Genomic DNA, 26,194 nt, shown 5'->3' on the forward strand with positions numbered 1-26,194 from the left:
ATGGTGCCATTTCCAACATGCTCTATGAACACAGGGCGAGATCCTGAGCTGGTGCAAGCCCTACTGACCCCCTTGGGGCTATGAAGCTTGGGATCTGACCCATCCTCCAATCCCTTGGGGTGCAGGTTGAGGAAACTAGCAGGTGTAATGACTTCCCAAAGCCCGGGAGCAAGTCAGTGGCAGAGGGGGGGACTAGGAGGCAGCGGTTCCTGGCTCCCAGTCCCATGCTCCGACCACTAGACCACACCGCCACTCTGTTAAGCTGCTCTTCCCAAGTTCCTGTCTGCTGTGCAGCTCTGATGAGTTGAAGTGCCGGGAGCAACGAGCAATGATAATTTGGGGGCAGAGGGAAGGAAAATGTTCTCAGCAGCTCGTCACTCCCTGAACCATACAATGCCCAGCATCAAATCAGGGCTTGGTAGGGAGGCGTCTGCAGCCATGTCCCTTTTCTCTGTCTGTTCAGAGCCCACCTTTGCTATCTTCCTTCCCAGACAGGATCTCGGGCCCAGCCGGAAATCAGCGACAGGACAGAATGACCGACGGCCAGTCCCATTGTGCACTCACCCTGCTGCACAGCATCAGCCGCGCCCCCTCTGCTCCCCCAAGGGGGCCCCGAGCCCCGTTTCCTCTTCTCCAAGGAGGTTCGGATGTTGCTCTGCAGATTGTGGGGCTTTTCCTGAAACAAACCTGTCCCACAAGGTTAGTCAGGGAGGAAAAGGAGAATGGCATTGTCAGAGCTCGGTGTGCCAGGAACACACCGGGACCTCCATCAGCTCGGCCCCACACCCAGCGCTCCCCCTCCTGGGCCAGTAACACACCGGGACCTCCATCAGCTCGGCCCCACACCCAGAGTTCCTGCTCCTGGGCTGGTCACACCAGGATTTCCATCAGCTCGGCCCCACACCTAGCACTCTTGGGCCAGTAACACACCAGACCCTGTCAGCTCAGCCCCAGCCCAGCACAGGTAGAACGGGGCACTGCCCCTCAGCCGGCCGGACAATGTTCCCTTAGAGGGGCGCGCGGGAGGAGGAGGAGGCGGCCAGCTGTCACAGCAACATAGGTGGACACGAGAGGGTTGAACTCAACCTCCAGATCAATCCCCGCGGGGCTCTGCACAGGGCTAACGTCTCCGTCAGCTCCAGCTGCAGTGGGGCTGCCCTGGCGTCAGTGGAAGGGGAGTTCCCACGGAGTTGCCCCTGTCCTGAGCACTTGCATTTGTGCTTTCCCTCCCCCAGCCCCCGGGGCTGGCAGGCTGCCACCCCTGCCCTACACGGCTGACTTAGAGACAAAAGTTCAGAGCACCGGCCTTTGCCCACTGCCAGCCAATATACATGGATTTCACAGTGACAAAACCCACCTTCCTGGGCAACAGGCAATTCCCTGGGCAACCCCAGCTGTCCAGAAAGGGGCAGGTCTTGCTCACAAGCACGGGGCTAACACTGATCACCATGGCGGGAAGGGAACATTTGCTCCCTAATCCCTGGGTTTTTCCTTCCAATGCCTCTGAGCTGAGAACACCAGAGAGTGTGGGGAAAAGGGGTCCAACGCAGCAGGAATCACTCTCCCGCCTGAATTCTCTTGGGCATGTCTAGCGGGCCAGGGAGGCCAGCAGTACAGAGGGGAAGGGGAGGGCAGCCAAGGAGGGCTCAAAAGAAGGCAAGAGACATTAGCATTGATGGGAGGCAGGGTTTGCAAGGGGAGCGCTGATGCCCTGTGGGTATTCACCCCATCCGTGCCGTGCAGGAGAGGCGAAGGGCTGCCCCCATCCGACCCTTAGGAACTCTCACCTGAACAGGTGACGCAGGAGATGCCCTCGGCGCTCAGGTTGTACTTGAGGTCCAGGAGCACCTGGATGTTGGTGTCAGGCCGGAACAGGAGAGGAGCGCGGCTAGCTGGGCGGAGGCGGCTAGCGAAGAATATGGACAGGATCAGGACCATGACAAAGAGCCCTGCAATGAGAGGTGCGGCCAGCATGTGGGACTCTGCACACACAGAGCTCTCATCTGCACGGTGCCCCCAGGGGCTGGCCATACAGCAGCACCCAGGGGAGCAGGGTGCCGGGGGATTCCCCAGGCTAGCAGGGAAGCGACTGGTGCTGGATGCCCAGGCGCAGAGAGAGAGCCTAATGCCATCCAGAACACTGCAGCACCATGTCTTCCCTAAATGTAAAGTGGCCGGCAAAGCCCAGAGGGGAGCACTGTGCCAGCGGGGAAAGGGCAGAGTTATCTGCCATATACAGAGCTATGCAAGTAGCAGAGACAGAGCAGGGTCTCAGGACACTGTCATTCCCCTGGGAGAGCAGGAGGAGGGGAGATCTATGTCCCATGTGCCTGTCGGAGGGGCAGGGCAGCGACGCTGTGTCCAAACTCGGCCTCCCCTCACCGTTAAGGCTGAGGAATTCTGGGAGCGCTGCCCAATTAGAGTCTGTGGGACGCACCATGGGGAGGGCATCCCTCTGGCCATCCTTACCCACAATCACCCATCTGCTCTTCCCCGCAGACCACAGCACCCAGTGCTGGAGGAGCTCCTGCAGATGGGCGATCAAGTGACCTTTCCTGACCTTCTCGGCCGGGAGCTGCAAGTTCTCCGGCAGCGCAGACACCAAGGGCACATCCCCCATTTCCAGAGCCGCTAGGGGAGAAAGAGACCAAAGGCAGGCTCAGAGCTTGGCTCGGCCCCCAAGCCCCTCGCAGGGGCACAGAGCAAGGAGCCAAAGAGAATCAGAAAGGCAAGTTCTCCTGCAGCCCAGAGTAGCCAGGCAGATGGACAGACTAGAGGACACTCTTAGAACTTCCTCAGCCCTGTGCCCTTCAGTGCATCAAACCCACTGGCCAGGCTGGAGCAGGAGCCAGAGCTGAGCAAGGCAGCGACTTAAAGCTCCTCTTACGACTAGACGTATGTGCCCAGCAAGCCTCTCTACCTGCTGCTCCCATCTATACTGTGGTAGCTGCTATCGGCGCCGGCATGCTACGTGCTCCACAAACTCTTACAAGCTAAGCTGACGGAGGGTGGGAGGGGCACAGAGGTGCAGGGAGATGAAGGGGCTGCCCAAAGGCATGGGGCAGGTCAAGGACAGGAAACGAAGCCCTTTTCCAAGTCCTTGTCTAGTGCCCTCTTCACTCGGGCACATACCACACTGCTAGGAAGAGCAGCCAGCAGCCCTCCAAGAGGCTTGGTTTGGAGAAAAACCCAACAACAGCTGGGCTGCTGATCTGAAGTATCCAAACCTCTGGAGACTGCAGAGCAGGGCTGGAGGATTTCTGTTCCGGCTTGGGATGCCCTGATAACACCCTGTCTCTCTTGGAGTTTAGCATTTCCACAGTTACTACCAGTCGGAACCAAGAAATGGGGGGAAAATGTTACATTACATTTTTTTTCAAACCTCCTAATATATTTGGCATCAGTGTAGGCCCTGGGTGAAGGTTTGGGGGCGTTCTTAAATGCCAATAAATAACTCAGCAGGTCTCTAGGATCTCCAAGCCCTTTAACAGCATTGCAATTGAGTCTCGCAGCACCCTCGCAAGACAGGGAAGCACCATTATCCTCTTTTTTCAGATGGGGAAACTGAGGCACAAAGAGGGGCCGCAACTTACCCAAGATCACACATTTAAACCAGAGGCAAACTGGGAACAGACCCGAGCTGCCCTGAGTCCCCATACTATGCTTTAGGCACAAGTTCGTTCTTTCCCCCACTTTGGTCTGAACTCTGCCATCAATACAGCACACGTGTGGATCCAGGCAGAATCTGACCCTTTGCCTGACCTGGTGTGTCCATGCGTAGCACGGAACTTACCAACCTATGTGTCTGCCTGTTATGGAATCACCCCCCGGGAACCCATGGCTGCAAACGACCAAGTAGGAAATGAGTCCCCATCCTGCAAACATCCTGACACCCTCTGTTCCCATTGCCTGTGCCAGGGTGTGGGGTCGCTCAGCGCGTGGCAGCATCCAGCCCTCTAGAAAGCAAAGCAATCTGCGATGCAGGATGTTGGGGATCAGTAGGAACCCCATCACAATCCCTAGCACCTTTACAAGGAAACAGTGATCCCTCCACCCCTCTTCCCCCAATACAACCGGGTCCCCCCTGTACCCTAACCCCCCAGGCTGCAACCCCCAGGGCTTTGCTGGGGCAGCCGGCACTCCAGTCTCTTTAACGTGGCAGGAGAATGGCTGCATCCAATTTCCATCCGACGGCCACGTGCCACCTCTGTGTCACCAAGAATCAACCTCTCATTTGCAATTGGCAAGATGGCGCTTTCTCCGGTGGGGTTGGCGAGGGCACCAGGTGCCTTCCGGCAGCCCCAGCACGCCACACGGGGCCTCCACACAGAGCCACGTCCTTGCCTCATTCACAAGTTGCCCAGGGGCCCTACCGGAAACTGTCCTTCTGTTTAGTATGATCCAGGGACGTGGAGGACGAGCTATTTCCATAAATTACCATCCTGTGCGGCTCTGGCATATTGAGGAGGCTCAGCACTTGCAGCAGGAGCCCAGCAGCATGTTAAGAGCAGCCTGACCTCTGCTTGTTCTGGGACTGGTGAATTCACTAGCACAGGGCTGGGGGGAGGTATTCGCAGGTGGAGGAGGGTTAAACCTGCCCTAAGGAGACAGCTGCATCGTACCTCCCATCTCCCCGGTCACCAGGCCAAGCTTGCTGCTATCCCCGAGGGTTTGTGTCTAACAGGGACTCTTCAGAGCTTGGGGCTGCAGTTTCAACCAGGCAGTACTAACAGCCAGCTTTAAAATCCAAGGATGAGAGGCCCTTCCCAGCGAAATACCCTTCACTCCAGCCAGGGCTAATCGGAAGGTCTGGTGATTAAGGCATAGCAATGCCACCAGGACTCGTAAGTTCTCTTCCCAGTTCTGAGCTCACGCAAGTCACTGCCCTGCACTGTGCCACAGTTTCCCCACCTAGAAAGTAGGGATAATTGTAATGACCTGCCTCATGGGAAGCTGTGAGGCCCAACTCCCTATGTGTGTGAAGTGCTCCGAGGCCTCAGGCGCCGGGAACTGTAGAAGGACAAAGTACCTTTGCTCACATGTGCTCACCCAATGTTACACTAAAGACTACAGAGGGGACTGGGATTTTAATTGAGTATTGCCTTCCACCTCGGGAGGATTGTACTGCCCAGGTGCTCTAGGCCAGATGTTTCCTGGGTCCCTTCATAGGGTAGCTAGGTATTCTGGCCAAAACTGGATCCTAATTGGACTCCTGAGGAATAATAATGTCATGCCTCAAGTAACATCCAGCCAAGGAATCCACACACAACGAATGCAGATTCATGGCATCCCAGGAGGTAGCAAAGGATCATTAGCTCCAGTTCACACATGGGGAAACCGAGGCACAGAGCAGCCCAGTGGTCACCTGGCAGGCCAGTGGCAGAGCCGGGAGGAGAACCCAGGACTGCCACTCCCTCAGGGGACACTCCTTGTCCCCAGGATGGGCTGACGGGATTCTGAACACCTACCCGGCTCCTCCTCCACACTGAGCAGTGGGATGTCATCATCGAGGTACGGGAGTGACCCCTGGCCTGGACCGGCTGCATCCTCCGAGGCGAGTAACAGGTCATCGGCAATGGGCAAAGCGCTCGTCTTCCCGCACTTCTGACTGCAGCTGGATGGGGAGGGGGGAGCCAAAGTCAGCAGCTCTGGGCTACGCACTGTGTGAACAGCGGCTGCCTCGTCTCCTTCTGAGAGGAGAGTGACTGTTCCAGTGACCTGCTACGCACTCAGCTGCCAAAACCAAGCCAGCCACTTCCGCTGCTAATGCGCCGGGGCATATCAGGAGCTCGGCTGCTGCTAGCAAATCCTCAGAGACTGGGCTAGATGTGTGTGGGGGCGGGAGGGGAGGCGGGGTATTCCCAGGTGCTTCTGCTCTTCATCACCCAGCTAAGGAATTAAACCCAGCCCGCTGCTGTGCCACACCTGAGAGGGAGGAAGGGGAAGGCGCACTGATTTACCCGGATACAAATCTGCATCCCCGTGCCCCCAGGGGCTGGGCTGTCCGTCTGCAGGGGCTGCATGCCTCCAGTTCGCAGATTAGATCCTGGGACAAGTTCTCTGCAGGTGTAAGTGGGGGAAGCTCTCTGGAAGTCAATGGGGCTGGACCCACTGATGCCAGCAGGGAACCTGGCTCCTCTGGTTATACGTCTGGAGTCACTCTGCGGCAGCCACCCTGGGTCTACACCAGCAGAAACGAGATCCAAATCCGGCCTTGACTCCCGGCCTGATCCTGAAGGTGGAGAATAAACCTCCCCTCCCGTAAGGGCTGAATCCTGCCGGCAGCAGAGTTCTGAGGCCAGAGCGTGCCCCTCCACTGCCCGGGGGGCTGGAGGCGTGGGGGGCGAAGGGTGTTGCTAGGGGAAAGGGGTGCGTTTACACTAGGCACACGACTGGCTGGGATGCGTGGTGCTTGCCGTGCTGGACAGGGCCTGCTGCCCACACGCAATGGTACTTCTCATGCACTGGTTGCAACACCTGCAGCTCAGGTCTGGAAAGGACACCTGACGAGGTTGCAGCTGCTTTGAGGCAGCCGGTTCTGAACTGGATCCCGCAGTGCACTGCCTCGCAACTGGGCTGAGCACTGCGGGATGGGCGGTTCCGAATTCCCAGGATACAGGGGCACGACCACAGCCGCAAGGCGCACGGTGTCTGGATGCACCACTACAGCTCTGCCATGTGGACGCACTAACCCATGGCTAGGACAACCCAAGCGACCAGCTGCTCCCTGGAGTCAATGCCCAGGCTGTGGTTTCCTTGCCTGGCATGGGCAGGCTCCTGTGGGGGAGACAGGAAGAGTGATCAAACAGCCCCGTGAGGACTCTCACCTGGCCTGACAGGAGCTCTCCAGGGGGGACATGTAGAGGGTCCATATTCCAAGAGCAGCCGGCATGGTGAACAGCACGGCCACCCAGCAGCAGGACACAATGAGCGACATGAAGAGACCAAAGTCATGCACGGCAGGGATCTGCAGAGAGAACGCTCAGCTAGGACAGAGGAGGTGGATCCCAGAGACCTTCCAGCAAGAGACCCCGCTAAGGCAACACAGGGAAGCGAACTCAAGAGGAGCCTGGGGGTAGCAACACTGGCCAGTCCATGCTGCCCAAAAGCCATGGAGCCAGCTGCCCCTGGTGAAAGCTGGCAGCCTAGGGCTCAGCCGATGAGTGGCACTTGATTATTTGGCATGGCAGACGCTGCCCAGCAGTTGAGGTGCTCGCAGGGTGGGTGCCTACTGCATTGCTACCAGGCCAGGGGAGCTCTCTCGTGTATCTGGCCCCGGGCACATGCAGGGGAGAGGGGCAGAGCTCTGGCCAGTGGCTCAGGGGAAGGCCCAATCAGATTCCCTCCTTGTGCTTGATGAGCACAGTGCTCCCAGGGACAGCAGCACCAAAGCAGAGAGAAAACCTGGGGTGGAATATGCTGGGATTCCTCCCTCTGCAGTTCAGGCCCCAGAGCTCCCCTGTTTGGCTGATGGGACTGGAGTCTGGAAGGGAAAAGTTCCCGATCTGTTTGTGGAGGGACGCTGTGATCCTTAGACATGCCAGCTCTGCTTCCCATTGAGCCTCTCTTCCCAGCTCGGGCTGGGGGAGCCAGACCAGGAGAGCCAGGCATAGATGACAACGTTAGCAACGTGCCCCATTTGCCTGCCAGGTCCAGCACATTGCACCTGCCACAGGCCTTGGGAACAGGAGTCCCAAGGACATCACTTGAGCTCCAGCTCCCTGCAAAGCTGTATGTCTCAAAGCCCCAGGAGAGCTGGCTTTGCCACAGGGCCAGGGCAACAGAGCTGGCCTGGAGGGAGTCAATCTCAAGCGGGAAGAGCACACAAGGAGTATCTACATGATGCATCCGATGAAGTGAGCTGTAGCTCACGAAAGCTTATGCTCAAATAAATTGGTTAGTCTCTAAGGTGCCACAAGTCCTCCTGTTCTTTTTGCGGATACAGACTAACATAGCTGCTACTCTGAAACCTACATGAGCCTGAGAGCTCAGGGAAAGTCCCCCTCCAGAGCAGGCCCACGGTTGTCCTCTTGTGGGCCGGGGAACTGCTGAAAGGCCGGGGGTGATGTTTTCTAGCAGGCGGCTCTGTCCTCAGGGGGGCCGCTGCAAAGCCCTGGCGCACCTGCGAGAAGATGTTGGCGGCGTACGCCGCAGCTGTGGTCAAGGAGGTGAAGAAGGTGGCCTTCCCTGCCGTCTGAATGGTGTGGATCATGCGCAGCTGCAGGTCCTTCAGGTGGGTGGCTTGGCGGTAGGTGTTTATGAAGACAAAGACGTCATCGACACCTGGGGAGGAGGAAAGGTGGGGCAGAAATGCCGCTCGCACTGGGGAGAGATGCATGGGGCCAGATCCTCAGTGGGCGCAAGGTGTCACAGCTCTGTTGAAGTCAGTGGGGCTAGACAAACTCACACCGGCTGGGACCTGGCCCACCAAAGCCTAAGCTCACTGTCAAGCCTGCGCCTCCCGCCACCCAGCAAGGCAAGGGCAGACCGTTCTGCAGGCTGGCGCGGGTATGGCAGGGCCTTTGGGTGGGGAGCAGCTAGGGCAGAGCAAAGGAAGGAGGCTAGGAAAGACTTACCGATCCCCACAATGACAAAGGCGGCCACGCCATTGAGGATGCCCAGGTACTGGACCCCAAACACCACGTGGTACAGGAACAGTGCCACCAGGCAGCTCAGCCCGATGCTGGCCAGGCCAAAGAAAGACAGGAACACTGCGGGAGGAGAGCGACGCTAGGAATCTCGGTACCGGAACTGCACGGGCTGCAATCCCCGTCCTGCCCGTGGGGTGTGGGCACCTGGCCTGCTCCTGCCCCGGGAAGAGCTTTGACCTGACAGGGGGTATCTTTGTCAGGAGGGAGGGATTCCAGCTGGGGCAAGGCATGGTGATGTTTCCAAAGGGGGGTGGTGGTTTTGAGGCATCATGGGCCTGATATCCAGAGGTGCTGAGCACCCAGCTCTCCTGCGGGCATCAATGGGTGCTGCAAGCATTCAGCACCTCTGGAAATTAGATGCATGGAGTCTCAATTTGGGCTCCCAAAGTCAGAGGCTGTTCTTGACCGGGTTGACCTAAGTGGCCCCTAAGCAGTGGGGAGGGTCTAGGACCCCGCAATGGGACATGGAGCCTTCCACTTCCCACCAGTTCAACTCTCGTCCAGGTCAATAGGGAAACAGGCCCCGATCTGGATCTCCGTTACGTTGGGGTAAATCTATACGGGCTCAGTTGAAGTGACTGGAGTTATTTCAGATTTATACCAGAGTTAGCGAGAGGAGAAGCTGCTTCTCAGTGGCCAAATCCCCTCAAGGGAGCCCTTCCACTGCCCCCCAATCTCTGCCTTGGACAATTCGGGTTGTGTCTCTGCGGCCATGGGAGGCCCTGCTACTCTGCCTAACAGCAAAGCAGCGCATTCCTGAGCAGGCTGGAGAATGACCTGCCCAGGGTCTCTCCTGGGGCCTGAGGCAGGGACTCCCATCAGGCTGCTCACTGCAGCCTTTTCTCTGCTTTAGAGCAGGGACGGAGAGTTTGAATGCAACCTACCCGAGCAAGAGGTGAGGATATAGACCAAGACTGCGATGCAGCTACTGCTGATGAAGGCCAGCAGCATGTCGTTACTGAAGGTCCTCCTCACTTCATAGTCAAACAAATCCGTCCCACCATACAGCACCTGCACTTTGCTGGGGTGGAGAGAGAGGAGGGAGAGAAGGCACAGAGGAGAATATAAAGTGAGTGGGGCTGGAGGATCGAACCACATGCATCTCCTCCAAAACCAGAGGGAGGTCACGTGCGCGGATCAGGTCAGATTGCAAGGAGTGGTGGCCGACGTTTGCATCAGGAGAGCAGGCGATGACAAAAAGCAGGTCTCAGATTTTTAAAATTCCTCCAGTGCATTGCGGTCAGAGGTGTTAATAGAGTTCTCGCTGTCAACAAACAGCTCTGGAAGCTTCCAAAGCCAATCCCATCTGGCATCTTAAATCATTGCTTATTATATTAAGCGCAGATGTAATAACTAGCTGGGTGCAGGCAGAGCCCGGGCCTGTGAACCGCTGCATGATTTACCAGCCTCTGCTGCTGGAAGGTGGTTCTGAGCAGAGGTAATCCGAGATAATTAAAACCAGGAATACAATAGCCCTGCATCACAGGAGCATGCCTGTAATCCAGTCTTTTTGGGGGCTTATACGCCCCCCCTTCCCTATTCCCCTCCCTGCTCCCCGTAATTGCAATCCTTCCCCAGGCCCGTACTGAGAGGACTTTCCCACGGCTGTAATTTCAGGGTTGACCCACACTGGCTGTATTTCACTTGGCTGATGAAGATCAGAGTCCCTGCAGGTCAGGGGTACTGAGATCCAGAGCAGCAGATGGCCGAAGATGGCTGAAAGCACTCTTCCAAGCCGCTGCCTGACCATCTGGGTCCCCGCGACCACTCCCCTGTACTGAACAGACGCATCCCCTCCTCAAGCTGTAGTGAGGTTCCCCCTGCAAGTGCTGGAGCAGGCACAGAACAAAGCCCAAATCTGACCAGCTGGTTCCCAGCAGCACAAAACCCCAGGGAGACAAGCTCATGTTTACAGGGGCAACTCCTGCTCCGGGTAACACTCACTGGCTCTGTTAGGCTTAGTGGTGTTCCTCCAGCCTGACACGAGGAGCAAGAGGAGAGTCAGGCCCTTTAATTAGACTCATGTGCCCCTTTTACAGGCCAGTACATCATCAAGGGCCAAATTCAGACCCGGTGTGAACAGAGGCAACTCTGCTGAAGCCAGTGGAATTAGACTGGTGCAGGATGGATGCAAGTGACACCAAGATTAGCCCGATGTATCGGTATACACCTCCACCTAACTGACCTGGGCCCTGCAAGGACAGCCTCACCTAGCGCCAGGTTCTGCCGACAGCCGCATCTGTGCATACCCCCAGGAACCCCCCAGACTCAGGCCTTGCCCCCCTACCCCCACAAGTTGTCCCATGGTAACTGTACTGGTAGAGTTAAAACCGTACAAGCGCCCTAGTGTGGATGCAGTTATAGCCGTATAAAGATGCTTATCCTGTTAGAGCAACTCCAGTATGGGACGGGGACTAAGGTGTACTGATGTGAGGCACCTTTATACTGGTATACCACGCCATCCATTGCAGCTACTCCTGATTGAGCCCCTGGCAGATGAGAGCAGAATCTGGCCCTCTGGACTGGGACACCCTTTGTGTGGGGGAGTAATTCTGCATGGCTCTTCGCAGGAACGGCTGCCCTGGGCTCACAAGCCGAACCCCATGCCAACTAGCACTGGCCTGAGGCATTAGGTCCTTGCACTGTCTCATGCACGTTGCTGGGGCCATGCAGTATTAAAGCAAACAGGAACTGTGTGACCATTCATTGCCACGTGCTCCAGCACCCGTGGCAAGGGTGTTCTGGAGACCTGCTTTCTTTCCTTCCTTGTGCTGGCCACTGCCCAAGGGAGGAGACTACCCAGGCTGGCCAGTGGTCCGATCCACTCTGCCAAATCCTGCACTCCTCTTTCCAACGCTGAGAAGAGCCTCCTAATCGGACTTACCCGGGCAGGGTTCGTGGGAGCGTGGCTGCCTGGCACCTCCTGCATTAACCTCAGAGCCTCGCCCCCCAGCATCAGCGCAAAGAGTAACAGCTGAAGGTAGCTGGATTAACCCCTCGTGCACCTGACACGCCAGCGGCTCCTCTAATGTAAGGGACAGACAATCTCCCACCTCCTCTCCAGTCCCCTCCCTTCCCTGCCGGCTGGATACTAAGTCACCCAGTCCGTACACGGTCCTCCCGCCTCACCTGGTGGACTGCTTGGCCAGCATGGCCACGTAGGTGACCACGAAGCTCTGGAACTTGCTGCGCTGCTCGTCCCACCTATCCTCCACCGAGTAATAATTGGGCAGGGGAGCCCCGAAAAGGATCTCACTGCGGAGGAGGGAGCTCTTCATGTTCTCTGCCGAAAGCCCCTCATCCACGTACCAGTAGAACTCCGGATGGGTCATGGCCAACTCCAGGGACCCTGCGGGAGAGACCAGCACAGAACCCTTTAGGTCAAGCTCTGCCAGCCGGGCGTGGCACATGGGGCCAGCCTGACGCTGCAGAGCCCCGCATGCTCTCGCCCTCTCTCTCATGAGAGAGCAGCCAGCTCAGGGGGGATCTCTCCCATCCCATCCATCTCCAGCCTCTGCTCACCCGGCCTGAGAAGGGGATAGGCTGACAAGAAGGCTCACGGCTGTGACAGCCGTCCTGTCTCCACGCAGTTGCTTTGCTCCCCATGTCACCTGTGCTCGGCGCTACAGGGCAGCCACACCGCTATCAACCACAGCTGCTCTGAACAGGCGGCCTGGAGCTCAGAAACCCCCGGCCCTGTTACCCAGAAAGATGATCATAGGAGAGGCTCCTGAGGGCAGCGACCCCCATCTGAGAAGCCCACAAGGAGACGATGGAGCCAAACATTCCCAATGGGAGATGGGGGGGGCGGGGCATTAGGGAATCCTGCTTCTGCTGCTGCCCCACGGCAATACTCTGCAGCCCCACGGGATCAGGATAGGGAAGCTGGGAGTGGCATCCTATAGGGTGGGCTGCACTAGCAAGAGTGGGACCCTACGCAGCATCATATATCACGCAGGCCAAAGGCCAGCGCTGATCGGAGGGTTGCCGTGGCCAGTACTGTAAAGCGTGAGGCTCCTGCTCCACCCAACTCAGGTGAGGAGCTGGGATTCCCGTGCATGCTGAAAACACGGTCCTACAGAATGGAGCATCAGTGCACGTTTCTTCCAGGGCACTGCAACGAACCGAGCCGGGTGGCTCTGAGTCACAAATCTGTGAATTCCAGGCTGCAAGGAGTCCACAAGGCGGGCTCCAGCAGCAAGGACCCAGGGCCTATTTTGGAGCAGGTACCGGGTAGCAGAGCTGCTGCTTGCAATGGAGCAGATGGAGCAAATCACTTGCCTGCTGCCCGTACGCCGCTCTGGCTGGCTTTCAACCGGCAGCATATGCCTGGGAGACAGATGGAAGCTGCTTCCCACAACCACATCCCTCCCACAGACTATCCATGATTCACCTCCAGCTCCCCTGAAACCTGCCCCTGCAGGAGGGGTGGCATTAGCACTGCAGATCTGCTGAGCAGAGTCTCCCTCGCCCCCAGCACCCGCCTCCTGGTGGCGACTCACCGGGAGCATTTCACCCCACAGCAGCAGCAGGTCTGTATCGTCCCAGATAGGCGAGATCTACACTCGGAGCTAGGGGGGCGATCCCAGCTGGGGTAGGCAGTGGGGCTGCGGTCACACAGGTAGCAGGCATGGGCTAGCTGGCCCAAGTACATACCTAGAGGGTCCAGGCGGTTTGGTACTCGGGGCAGATAGCCCTTGCTCCCCGGGCTCCTGCAGCTACACTAGTATTTGTAACAGGCTAGCCTGATAAGAGCCAGTGCGAGCACATCTACATGAGCTGGGAATCAGCCCCGCCCCCAGCTCCAAGTGTAGACGTAGTCATAGACAGGAGCCTCTCCAAGGCAAAAAGACTGTACAGGGCCTAGCACTGAGGGACCTGATCTCTGACTGGGATTCCTAGGTGCTATGTTAATCACCAGCAGCGGGTCCAGGGCTCACTGTCTGACTTGGGGATCGGGCAGATGATGGAGGGGAGAAAGGGCCTGATTCCCCATCGCTCTGCACCTCGCACTCTCATTGACACCAGTGCAATTAAAGCAGAAGGGCACCCACTTTGCACTTGCGTTCGTGACAATACGAGGGGCAGGGCAGCAGAGGGGCAGGCTGAAAGGACTCAGACCCAGGGTCCTTGCCCAGCAGTGCAGGGCTTCTGCCAGGTCCCCATCTCAGTGGCATGACGACTGGTACTAAGTCTTGAAACAGGGACGAGAGGCCAAATTCAGAGTCGGATTCACTGATGCACTGACAAACCCACAAGGCCAGGGTGGGAAAACTCCAAGGGCATAACCACAGAGACTGGCTGGAAAAGCAAAAGGTGAGCCCCATGCCCTAAAATCCTGAGCTCCCCATTCCACAGTCAGGCCAAGCCTCCCCCAGGGCGGATGGAGATCAGCACTACTCTATCTAATCTAGCCGGGCCCACAACATAGGTGCTGACCAACCATACAAGGAGTCCCAGACCCGGGACACGCCTCAGTTCAAGTCCACCCAACTCCCTGGGCTCACCTTGGATGTCGGCCAGGTCTTGCCCCATGCCGTCGTAGTAGATCTTGCCTCCCCGTTCAGTGGGGAAGAAGTATGTCATGAGGGAGCTGGGAGGGGAGCAGTATGAATAGGAGCCCAGAGGAAGATCCTTCAGGACCTCGTGGGGCTTCCAGCAGAACTCCCGGAAGCGGGGGTGGTCCATAATCTTCCGCTCTATCTCGTGGATGGTGAGCAGGCGCTCGGAGGTGAAGATGTTGTTCTCGGCGTCCCCTCGGGCCAGGAAAATGAGTTCGATGCGCCAGTGGGCGTGCGTCTGGGTGTTGGCACTGACGTAGGCGCTGGAGTAGTCCCAGTGCGGAGCACCCCGGGCGAGGCGGGAGGTTTGGTTCACCGGGCTCTGCCGGGCCTCGGGCCCAGCAGGGCTGGTCCTCCCTCCGCCCACAGGAAGCACCGCGCTGCGCTTTGGCCTGGCCCCACCGCCCAGCCGAGAGGCGTTGGGGTGGAGCTGCTGCAGCTGCTCGAAGATGAGCCTCTGCAGGGTCTCCGAGGTGAAATCAGCCAGGTCCCGGCGGTTCCGGCCCCACGAGCCGAACTGGGACTTGAGGGCCAGGGTGAGCGCATCGAAGCGCTGCGAGGACTCGTGGTTCCTGATCTCGAAGGCGTTGTAGGAGATGTCGATATCCAGGGTAGGGTAGTGGAGGAACATGACGACAGCCAGCGCAGTGGGGATGGCACAGCCCAGGAAGAGGATAACACTGGCGCAGCATGGGTTGGTGAAGACCCAGCCAAGCACGCTCCAAAAGCCGGACGCCGGCAGCATTGTCGGCAGTGGCCTGGGATTCCACTGGCATTTGCCACACAGCTGGGGACCCTCGCTCCTCTTCCGGTGGCCAAAGGCAACCTCCTCCTCCTCCTCCTCGAGCCAAGCATCTTGCAACAAGGGGTCATCCTCAGTGTCCATGTCCAGCGCCTGCAGCGAAGGGGGAGAGAGATAGGAGTGAGCGGGGCACCCGCAGGGTGGAGAGAGAGCGGCAGGGAGCTGCGGCTGGGCCCACGGCACTGCAGAGGGGTTGGGGGTGGCAGAGGAATTGTCCCAGACAGCACAGAGTTAGCGTCACAGCAATGACCTAGGCATGCCGCGGTGGGGGAGGGATGGAGTCCCATGCTCCCAGCTCAGTCAGGCAGCAGAGAGCCTCTCTATTTTGATGCCCCAGCCTAGACCTTGCTGCTCCGTGGCTACCGCCGTGCCAACCCTGCCTCCTTGCTAAGCTCCCATAGCAACCAAACGCTGGGACCCTGCCCAGCTCCATCCACACCAGGCACTTCAGACACGGATCGAAAGCAGCCTGCATCACTGTCCCAACTTCCGGGGCTTTGTCAGAGGGGCCCTGCCTGACTCCAACGGCCTCGGACGCAGACCAGGGGGAATCCTCTGGGCATGCAGCCTTCACCTGCACTGCAGCAGCTGGGCCATTTCAGTTAGCCAGCTCCACTTCGTGCCCGGGAATAGTTTATGCCGTCAGATGAACACTCCCAAGGACTCCTCGCACTAAGGCTGAGAACCCAGATATTTATAGCCGGGTTATGTATCTTTCCTGACAGCGCACACATGCACAATTCATCCTGGTCCTTGGTATCAGTCCCCAGACCTTGCCAGCACGGGGAACAGGCAGCCAGGCAGGAATCTCCTGGGCAACACACAAAAAATTGCTTCTAATTTCCAGGAGACAATTGCAACACCATGGTCTCCGAGGACAAAAGCATTGGGTTTGTTTACCAGCAGTTACATCAACACTTCAGCCTAGAACTGCCCAGCTTCAGGGCCCCCCAACTCCTAGCCATGGGAGTCCGTCGCCAGGGTTTACTGCATGAATTTGCATCCCTTGCTATGGAACAACTGGAAGCTACAAGCAATCCCCACGGCTAGGGCTCTCTGGGGAGGGTGGGGCCTGCTCATGGTGGGGGCGGCGGGGAAGACAAGGAGAACACACCCTGGAGATGGACGGACACCTCAGGGCAAAGCTCGAGCAGGGGGGCTTCTTTCCATAAGGAAGCTATTAGCATGGTGGTCCTTGGCCTCGCCCATCCTGGATCCCGGGTTAAAGAGAAGTGTGTTGGGACCCCCCCTCTCCAGCCAGCCAGGGAATCCTGGACACCTGGTAGAGAAGCCCAACTTGAGACCCTGCAGTCTAGCTATTTCCTCGCCCTTCCTTTCGGCAGCAAAGGCTGGACTCCTCCCCCTCCCTGCAAAGTCCCGGTCCAGAGCCACAAGCAATCTACCCCCAGGGGAGAAACAGCATCAGGCTTCTGCTTTAATGGGGCTCCAAACACCCGGGGGACTAATGGAAGCCCCCCCAGCTCCCCCTCCCTGGTGCCCTCGTACTGCTGGAGCCATGCCCAGAAACATACAAGCGTAGCAGCTGGGAGGCCAGAGGAGAGCTAGCTGTGGTCAGAGCAGATAGGAGCGCTGGGGGCGCAGCGGGGCTCGCAGGCTGCGGGAGTGCAGCGGGGATCCGGGCTGCAGGTGGCGGGGGCGTAGTGGGGCTCCTGGGTTGGCCTTGCCAGCTCCTACAGGATTTAAGCTCCTATTTTTAAAGTACAAATTAAGGCCCCAAACTCGCAAACCTACTCAGCACCTGCATCTCCAGCCGAAGCTTCTGGCAGCGGCGGGTGCTTGGCCCCTCTGGAGCACCCACCAAACACGGCACTCAGTCAGCAGCCGCTTTCGAGAACGGTCAGTCCCCGGGGCTGTGAAGATCTCGCTGTGCGGGACTGAGCCTGCACCCAGGCCATACACGACAGCAGCTCTCCACTGGGCAATGCCAAGGGTTTCTCTAGTTCTGCTCACCGGGGCAGTCTGTGCAAAGGGATTCCAGCCACAGCAGCTGCGTGGCATGGCAGGGGAGGGCTCAGTGCACGCCCCATGGTTTGGATGACAGGGCTAAGAGGGCCCCCAGCTGCTGCCACGGCCCAGTGCAAGGGGAGGAGAGGCACAAAGTCAAGAGGAGGAGAAAGGAGGAGAGGAGAGGATGGCGCGGAGCATCGCTCTGAGTCCCGCAGCTCCCGCCCAGCAGCGGCTGCAATGGGGGCTCTGCACATCCGTTCAGTTGGGGCAGCAGGTACCGACGAGGCCCCGGGCGCCCAGAACAGGCCCCTCATCCCCTGTGCAGCCTGCATCCCGTTCCCTGCTGCTGCGTCCGCAAGCTGTGGGGCATGTCCTGGGGAAGGAGCTGGAGAGCTGCAGGGCACAGGGATCAGCAGGGGCGGGGGGGTCTTTGCTTCCAGGAGGAGAAAGCTCTAGAGCTGGGGCCATGCATCCCCACCCCCATCCCACCCGGGAGATACAGAGGGACACGTGCTGCTTTCAGCCACACAAGCGTCCAGCCAAAGAAGCCTCCTCAGAGGAGTTGCCCCAGATTTACGGCAGTGTAACCTACAGGAGAATTTGGCCCAGAGTCCAGTTTTACAGGGACCTTCCCATAATGCTCAGCACCTCCCCGGACACACAGGTCGCGACTGCCTGGCCATTCCCCTGTGGCACATGATCCTACCCAGTTGGCCAGTAGCCCTGTACACTAGTCCACGCTCACATCACTGTGGGAGAAGCTACCCTGAGTCACTGCCCCAACTCCACTCCGGGCTCGCTCGAATCCTCCGTGAGGAGCTCCCGTCTCCCCCAACCTCTCCCCCCCGCCCACTCCAGCCCAGCCAAAGAAGCCACCAGCGACACTGGGAATTGTCACAACACATTAAATCCCATCTCGTCAGCCCCAGACGCCGGGATTGTTCCGCCCACCTGCCGCGTCTGCAGAGGGAAGAGTCTGCTCAGCAGCAACTCACACGAGTACGCTCCCGGCCTGCCTGCCTCCACCAGCCTGCAGGGCCCAGCTCCCACCCTTGCCCCTCACTCTGCTCCGCTCTCCAAGGGTGCAGGAGCAGGGGACATGGCTGATGTCCGGACAGCCACAGAGTGTCCCTTTCCCCAGACTCTTAGTGCATATCTGAGGGTGCAGGGGGACTCAGGCCAAAAAGGGGGTCTGGAGTCTGCCTGACCACACTCTGCTCCATTTCCTCACCCTAAAAATCAGCAGTGCTAGTACTATCCCCAGGGGAAGGCAGCAAAGGGGTGTCTCGTTAGAGCATTCAGGAAGATCCTGGACGGGACCAAGGGAGTGGGTCTGGGTTCAGGATCAGCGAAGGGGTTATTCAATTTCCAGTGTGCACATTCCAAAAACGGGCACCCTTTGGGTTTCACTGCACATCCGTGCGGGGCTGCATGGGATTGAGGCCCTGGGGCAAAGCCAAAAGCAGATTAACAACGCGGAGCAGAGAGGCTAGTGTTGCTCAACATGATCAATTTCAAGCCAGGCCCCACCCAGCCAGTATTTGTGTACCGGGGCTGGAGATCTTGGGTCCAAATCCTGCTGATGACCCATGTGGAGACGATGCTAAAGACATGCAATTACCTACCACCCCATTCCTCTGACCTCCCTTCCCACTGCCCAGACACCCACCTGGGCCCCCTTTTCCCTCCCAAGGGATGGAAGTTCCGCAGGACCCAGCCAAGGGCAGGTACGTAATTTTTTCAAAATAATCTTCGTGAGAAAGGGAGGTAAAGAGCTATAATCATTCCGCATTTATTTGAGCTTCTGAGGAGAGGCGGGGAAAGCCAGTAATCCCAAACAGGAGTGCCTGTGCGTGACAAGAAAGGAAGAGGGGATACAGAGAGAAACTGAGATGGTAACAATGCAGGAGGAAAAATAATCACACCTTCTTCTTTTCTGACCAAAGCCCAGTAAGCTGCAATCGGAGGCCACGTCTACACTACAATGTTCGGTCAACTCACGTTGCATCAGTGTGCAGCCACTGACTGTCTATTGCTCGGGTGCATGAAGGCTTGGCTGCTTGCATCAGTGCTGTGGGTACTCACAAGCGGTTGTGTCCATGTAAAAAGCTGTGTACCATGGGTAGGTTTTCCAGCGTGCCCCATGCCGCTGGCTGGCACAAGCCTCATGGGACACTTCCACAGGGCTTTGTGAGACGCCAGCAATTCGCCCAGAGATTTGCTAGGAACTGGGGGTCAAGTATGCACAATGCCACTTCTTCCATCCCATGATGCAGGGCATTGTGAGACAGCTGCTGGAAGACTGTTAGGGCGGACACCGGTACTGCAGCATCTACTCTTGCACCGTGTCGACGGAAGGAGGCTGACCATGCCCCAGTGTCATTCGGACAGGTGGTGTTATTGCCTCACTGTAACAGGGGGCTTATGTCAGCAGGAAACCAGTTTAGGCGGAAACACATGCACCACGAGCTGAGACCAGTCGATTTAGGTCGACCTACCTTCGTAGTGCAGATCGGGCCTGAGGCAGGATATCAGAAGTCAAGATCCCCACCCTACCTGTTGCTTCTAGCCCAAGTGGGGCTGGGAAGCTGCTTATAACCGGGGAGCTATGCTGTATCCCTGTCTCAGGACACCTCCTCTTACCAGAGGTTTGGGACCTTTATTAATGTAAATCCAGAGTCACTCCACTAAAGCCAATGGAGTTTCGGCTCCAGGATGGCACACCCCAGTGTAAATGACATCGGAGTCTGGCCCCTGGGTGGGATCTGAAGGGAGTTGCCTCCGGGAGGTGGATTGGAGGGGAGGGGAAAGGGCAGGAGGAAATAGGCGGGGCGGGGGCAGGATCTTCGGGGCCTAGCCTCTGCTCTCAGGGAAAAGGAAGGACCTGGAGGAGGGCCTGGTTGACAACAGAACAGGGTTGTTCAGTCTGACAATTTCTGCTCCTCTCTGCAGGTGGAGGGGCCAGCCATCAGGAGCGTTTCCCCCTCACTCAGCTCTGCACCTCCTCCCTGCTCTGAACTCCCTTCCAAGGAGACTTCACCACGGGTGCAGCTGCAGAGCCAGACGCAGCCCAGCCTCACCCCTGGGACTTGGCTCTCACACAGCCCCTCATCGGGTCACGCCTGGGTCGAAAGCTGCTCTAACCCCCGGCACTGCTCCAAAGAAGACGGGGAGCATGGCTCCAAGAGAGGACAAACCCTGGGACAAGCCACGAGCAGAGAGTTCTGAGAGAACAGCATTTCCTCTGCTCATTACCATGCAGGGGCAAGCTCGCCTTCCCTCTGCTGGCTGCTGTGTTGTCTAGGGACTCCCAGTGCTCACATACGGCCGTGTTACCTTTCCTTTAGCATCAGCGTCAAGCCAGCAGGCCCTGATCTCGCAGCCCTAGTCAAAGCTGCCTCCTCCGGGGACTTTGCCTGCATCAGGATTCCGGGATCAGAGGACAAGGCCAGCTCTGGCTGCTGACGCTGTGCAGAGAAAGGGCTGGCTTTCTCCCCCAGCCTTGCCCGGCACTCCCTCACCAGCCATAGATCACGCGCCATGCGAGCCGTCACTCGCCATCCAAAGAGCCACTTGCTGGCTGCAGTTACACAGCTGCTGAGACGCACACGCGTCTCCTAAAGAGCGGACAGCACCCCGAGGCGGCACGAGTGGGACGGCAGCTCTGGGACCTAGGCAGCACTGGGAACAGCCAAGTGAGACTGGCCGGCAGCTTTCCACGTGTTGGAAGGAAGGATGAAGAGGCACCAGCCAAACATGCCCAGACTAGGTCCATGTCTTCGGAGGAGATGAGGCACTGACACAGCCCACCCCTCGTGGAATGAAAATGGGAATCTCAGGGGGACTCTCTCTGCCATGGCCGGCACCAGCAGGGATCTTCTTGGGAGGGCTGCACTAGAGATGGAACAAATGGGTGCCGTTGGGACCTTGATCATATTTGGGCTTGGATTAGAGGCCAAACCAGGGCTAGGGTTAGGTTAGGCTTCAATGGCAGGGGGCTCTCCTGGGCTGTCACTCCCCCTTCCAGCTTTGGAACAATCCTGGATCCCAAAGGGTGGCTGAACCCCCTGAAATGAGGAGAGGCAGCCAAGATTTGAGGACCCCCCTGCAGGCTCAGCTCCAGCTTGTCCTGTAGGATGGGGAGGGGAAACGAGGAGACACGTGGAAAAATAAGTCGAATCCAAAAGCATGAAAGAAATGCACAGACACCAAACATCTGCCGTGCTCCCCAAGCTGCATGCTCCACTCTTGACCACGTAGCCACGGCTTCTCTGCACAGCTTGCTCGGCCTCAATAGACTGCAAGCTTTTCCAGACAGGGACCAGTCCCCTCTGCAATGGCACAGCCCAGATCCTTGTTTCCAGGCTGCATGTGGGAGTGGAGAGCTCTGGTGCCCTTCCCCAGGTTACACCATCCTGATTCTCCAGTGGATTTCACACCAGGAATGTCCGAGTGCAGAAAGAAGCTCAGGAGGAATCGGAGTTGGGGGCCTCGTAGCCACGCACCCATCCCCTTTTCTACAGCGGGCAGGGGAATCCCTGAAAACTAAACGGTCCTGCCATTGCCGCTTGGCACCACGACACGAGGGATCACAGCTGCTGCCTGTAAAAACAGACACAAGCCGTCGCAAAGCAAACGCTAATTCAATCTGCGGAGGAGGAAAATGCTTTTGTTCCCCTGGTACAGCGACCTCATTTGCAGGCCCGGATCTGCCTGCGAGCGCACCCTGCCCCACACCAGATGACCCCGGGTGAAAAAAATCTGGTTTTCAAGCAGCTGCTAATCTGCTGAGCTGTTCTGCCACAACTCGCTCTTCCATCCCTGCCTCCCACAGCCCGCCTGGCACAGTCCTCCTCTGCGGCTGCCGCTCACTGCACTCCCACGCAAAGGCACACTGCGCAGGCCATGCCCTGCTTTCAGATCGCCACTCCCGCCGCTGATGCCCATTCTGGGCAGTAATTGGGAACCGGAAAAGGCAGCGTGGAAAGGGACACGTCCAGCAAGGGGACACAGGCAGAGGGGCCGACACAGAGCGTAGCGTTATTTGCTGCTGCTGAGTGGGGTCTCTTTGCACTTGTGATCTGAGCAACGTGATGGCCATTCTAGTCAGCCCCTGCCACTTGCACTGACTTTATCCAGACCCCCAGCTGGAGAGCATGCACAGTGTCAATTTCTGCTAACCCTCCACTCCCAGATCCACCCTGCGGGACTACATCATGGCAGAACCCCCTCACAAGTGCCAAGTCGGTGCAAGTCACTAGTAGAGGGGTCTAGCACCCACTTGGACCCAGTGAAGCAGCCCGGGCAGAGCGCCACACAGTGGAGAGTCGAGCCCTGTGCCTAACGCACTGGTCTGAACAGTGGCTGCTTCCCCGCGCATTGCACCAGCTCCCCGGGAAATCACTGGGTGGAGATCTCGCTTTGCTTCTGCTGAGTGGGGACTGTGCGTCTAACGTGCAGCCAACCTCACCCACCCCAATCTCGCCCAGACATGTGCTCATCTGCGGTGCCTTCCTCCTTCTGCCAGCTAAGGGCCACTTGAGGATGGCGAGAGAGGGAGAAAGACGCAGATTCAGCAGCACAGCTGAGCTCGGAGCGATGGTGCAGAAAACGATCTGCCCCAGGGAGTGGGTGGGGCGGGGACGAGTCCCTAATCAAGCAAATAAAAAGCCTTTGTGGTTCCTCAGCATCCAGCCCTATGGACCAGAGCCAGCCATGATTCAGTTCCATTCATCCTCCTGGGATGCCTGCCAAGGCTGCCAACATCAGGGAGCTCAGCCTGCCCCCTAGGAGGGGCTGGGACAGGCGCATGGTCCTGAAAGGATCAAGAGCCTGAGCTGGTGTAAAAGGGCCCAGCGCTCCTGAAGATGGTGGAGTCAATCATGCAAACGGGCACCGGCTGAGGATCTGGGCCTGCACCTCACGCACCAGCACAACAAGCTCAGGGGACGTGTGTGGCCTGGGTTTGTGCTAGGCACTGCACAGGAGGGTGCCGGTTCATGACTGGGGATCCTAGGCACCACAGTAATGCTAATGTCAGTTTGAAGGGTGGGTGGGAGAGAAGTCATGGTTACTGCTTGGACTCGATCTCCAGTTTTGCAGACAAATGGGCACCACAACAGGAGAAGCCAAGCCCGTACCATTGCGCTGGGCCCCATTTTCCCCTGCCTCGCCCCCAGGGCTCATCACCTGCACCTGAGCAGAGTGGGCCACGTCAAATGCTACCAGGGGGGTCTCACGCCCGCACAGCATGGGCGTATGTGATGGCACAAGGGGCAAGGCCAGGTAGAACCAGGCCCACAGGTCCCTTGGGACCCGAATCCACTCGGATTGTAAAACCCAAACCTTACCGTTCTACCTGGGAGCAAGTCAACCTGGCATCTTGTTACCATTTACCAGGCTGACTAATGGGTTAATTAGTCATGTAAGGGGCTGCGGAGCAGGGAAGCACCAAGCCCTGGGTCATTTTTCCTATAGCTCTTGAAATCATATCCAACTTCCAGCATACAAGAAGAGGTTGGGCCAAACTGGAATCAGAAGAGTTTTAACAGTCACTGGAATGGGCAGAATCTGACCCTACAGCTCATGCCCCCAAACATCTGCAAGCACTTTCATTAATTCACACCCAGGCCCAGCAAAACCTCCATGACAAAGGATGATTTCCATTTGGCAAACTCTGGGACACAAAGCAAGCCATCACCAAGTCAGGGAGAGGCAGTGACAGACAAGGAAGCTAATTATACCTGACCTGACTAATTAATGCCAACTTTCAGATTAAAAAAATCCTTGCTAATGTTCCATTTCAATTACTCGGTTGTTCCTTTTACAGGAAAAAGGGAACCGTGTGTACCAGCGAGACAAAAAGAAACGGAGACAGAGAAAAAGGCTAGAAATGGGAGGGAAAGACAATTTCTGTGAAATTCGAGCTCCCGATCGACAAAATAATTAAACTTCACATTCCCGGCTCCCCCTGGGCAAAGCTTCCAGAGCCCAGCTAACCATTCTGCAGCTGAATTTGTATTCCTGAAACTTCACAGAGTTGCTACAGGAGTCAGCTTTCGGCCTCTTCGTCGTCTAAATAAAGTCTCTATGGGGGGGCTTTGTGCCTTCTCACCCAGCTTGCAAAATCAGTTGATCAGGTTCCAGCTCAGAGGAGCCGCCCCATCGCCATGCGGAACAGCCAGCAAAACCCTGCGTTGATGAGGTCCAGGGTCATCTCTGGTCTCCACTTCCCCACGCCAACACGACCATGGCTTGGTTAATTCATTAAGCCTCACAATGCCCTGTGGAGTAGGGCCTTGTCACCCCTATTTCACCCATGGGGGAAACGCAACACACAGAGGGGAAGGCCACATTTTGTGAGTGTCCCTCACAGGAGACACCAAGCATCGGATTTTCGGAAATGCGGAGACCCCCCTGGCATTGTGGGGCTCGGCATGGGTGCTAGCTGGGACATCCCCTGTTGTCGTTAATGGGGATACTCGCAAGCTTAAAGTCAGGCATATGCTTAAGTAACTTGCTGAATCAGGGCCCAGGCCTCCTGTCTTGAAGCCCTGTGCTGGTGCCACCCATCCATCCTTCCCCCTGATGTTGCAAGCCAGCCAGATTCGCTCCTTGTACCATACATAGGTGCTAACTTTTGGTTTTGCTGGTGGGTGCCCCACACCAGCTCCGCCCCCTCCCCCCGAGTGCCTCCTGCCCACCGCTCACTCCTTTCTGCCCCCTCCTGCCTTCATGGCAGTGAGGGGGGGAGGAGCAGAGAGGAGCGAGTGGCAGGGCAGCCCCACTCAGCGGCTGATGGGGGCGCAGGGCCAGCCGCTGACCAGCTGATTGGCAGCCAGCCCCCGGGCCACCAGAGCAGCAGCCCCAGCCATTTTTTTTCCCCATGGGTGCTTCAGCCCCTGAGCACCCCCGGAGTCGGCGCCTTTGGTACTGAATCACGCAGATCAGTGACACGGCGTTTATCAATGGTCTTTCTGGCTCTTTGCCTTTCCCTTTCCATTCGCTCCAGATACTTTGGAAAGATGCACACAGGCCCCCCAGACACTTTACAGATCAGAACGACATCAAGACACCCCAGCAGCACACTGGTGTCGGAACTGCCGTGCGAGGATGCGAACACGGGTTTGCTGGGAGAGAAGTCACAGGAAATTAATTCCCCTGGATTTTTCTTCTTCTTTTTCTTTTAAAGGGGCCATCCTCTGCCACCTGAAGACCCTGGGAAGGGAGGGGGGCAAGACTTCACAATGGGCCATATGCAAGAGGGAAAGCTGACTAAACTCCCGGCCCTTCTGCAAAGAATGAAGCATACTCACACTCCTAATTAAGGCCTTCTCTTTCAAACCAATGACCATCTCTGTCTCACCTTTGCCCTCACTTTCATTTCCAGCATGCCTGGCACGCTGCATGGAAAGTTTTCATCCTGGTTAAAATCAGCACAGTTAGAGACAGACGAGGCCAGTTAGATCTAAGGTCTTGTCTCCGCCAGGTAGAAAGGCCGGCTAGAGCATTTGTAGTTTGCAACACCTGTGATACACATGCAACTGCCATCCCAGTTGTCTTACAAGTGGTGATTGGACCTATTTGAAATTACACACAAAAATCCTACACTGAAAGAACAATAGGGTTGCCAAGTCAAAGCCTCAGAAGTTAGGAAATGCCAGAATTAAGGTTGCTTGTGTAACCTTAATTCATCCCCTTTGTGTGTACGCTTTGATACAGTCTTTAATGCCATGATCACATACTATTTTTTCTACGGGTTCTCTCCCTCAGTCAGGGTATTGGACGGATGGTGCTCACGGAATGAGCAGCAATTCGATATTTTGTTTTTCCACTGTGTGGTCCCAGGCCTTATTTCCTGCACGCTATTCAAACGCTGCTCTGGAGACAAAATTGTTATTGTCTTCCCAGACTTTCCTTGGAGCTCATCACTGTAACATCTGAGTGCTTTGCAAACATGAATGGATTCATTTTCACAGCGCCCCTCTGAGGTAAGGGGTGGTATTATCCTCGTTTTACTGCTGGGGAACCGAGACCCACACCGATTAAGGTCAAAAGTATCCACTAATTTTGGGGTGGCTAAATTGGGACACTTTGGACCTGATTTTTTCAGAGTACTTAGCGTGACATTTTGGGGGTATGTCTGTGCCAACGAACCTCAACCAAGCATGGCCTATGGCAGCCCAGAGCTGCGATTGCAGGGAAAGTCCTGT

The 26,194-nt window shown here is 57.2% G+C and overlaps 1 protein-coding gene across 2 annotated transcripts in view; it reads right to left on the minus strand.

Annotated features, from left to right (window-relative positions):
- The window catches only part of DISP3 (dispatched RND transporter family member 3), a 56,912-nt gene that overhangs the window by 11,062 nt on the left and 19,656 nt on the right, over positions 1-26,194 (minus strand). Inside the window, exons 1-11 of one of the 2 annotated variants that reach the window (XM_037881133.2) lie at positions 15,589-15,863; positions 14,159-15,107; positions 11,781-12,000; positions 9,536-9,672; positions 8,577-8,711; positions 8,123-8,283; positions 6,828-6,967; positions 5,469-5,614; positions 2,470-2,631; positions 1,788-1,949; positions 565-687 (exon numbers count right to left, since the gene is read on the minus strand). In XM_037881133.2, coding sequence (XP_037737061.1) covers positions 565-687; positions 1,788-1,949; positions 2,470-2,631; positions 5,469-5,614; positions 6,828-6,967; positions 8,123-8,283; positions 8,577-8,711; positions 9,536-9,672; positions 11,781-12,000; positions 14,159-15,098 — 2,326 coding nt within the window. In that variant the 5' untranslated portion in view covers positions 15,099-15,107; positions 15,589-15,863. Of the gene's footprint in view, positions 1-564; positions 688-1,787; positions 1,950-2,469; positions 2,632-5,468; positions 5,615-6,827; positions 6,968-8,122; positions 8,284-8,576; positions 8,712-9,535; positions 9,673-11,780; positions 12,001-14,158; positions 15,108-15,588; positions 15,864-26,194 lie in introns of those variants that run through there. The other variant, XM_037881132.2, reaches the window with a different exon arrangement.

Source organism: Chelonia mydas, chromosome 18 (genome assembly GCF_015237465.2).
Source record: "Chelonia mydas isolate rCheMyd1 chromosome 18, rCheMyd1.pri.v2, whole genome shotgun sequence".
Lineage (NCBI taxonomy): Eukaryota > Metazoa > Chordata > Testudines > Cheloniidae > Chelonia > Chelonia mydas.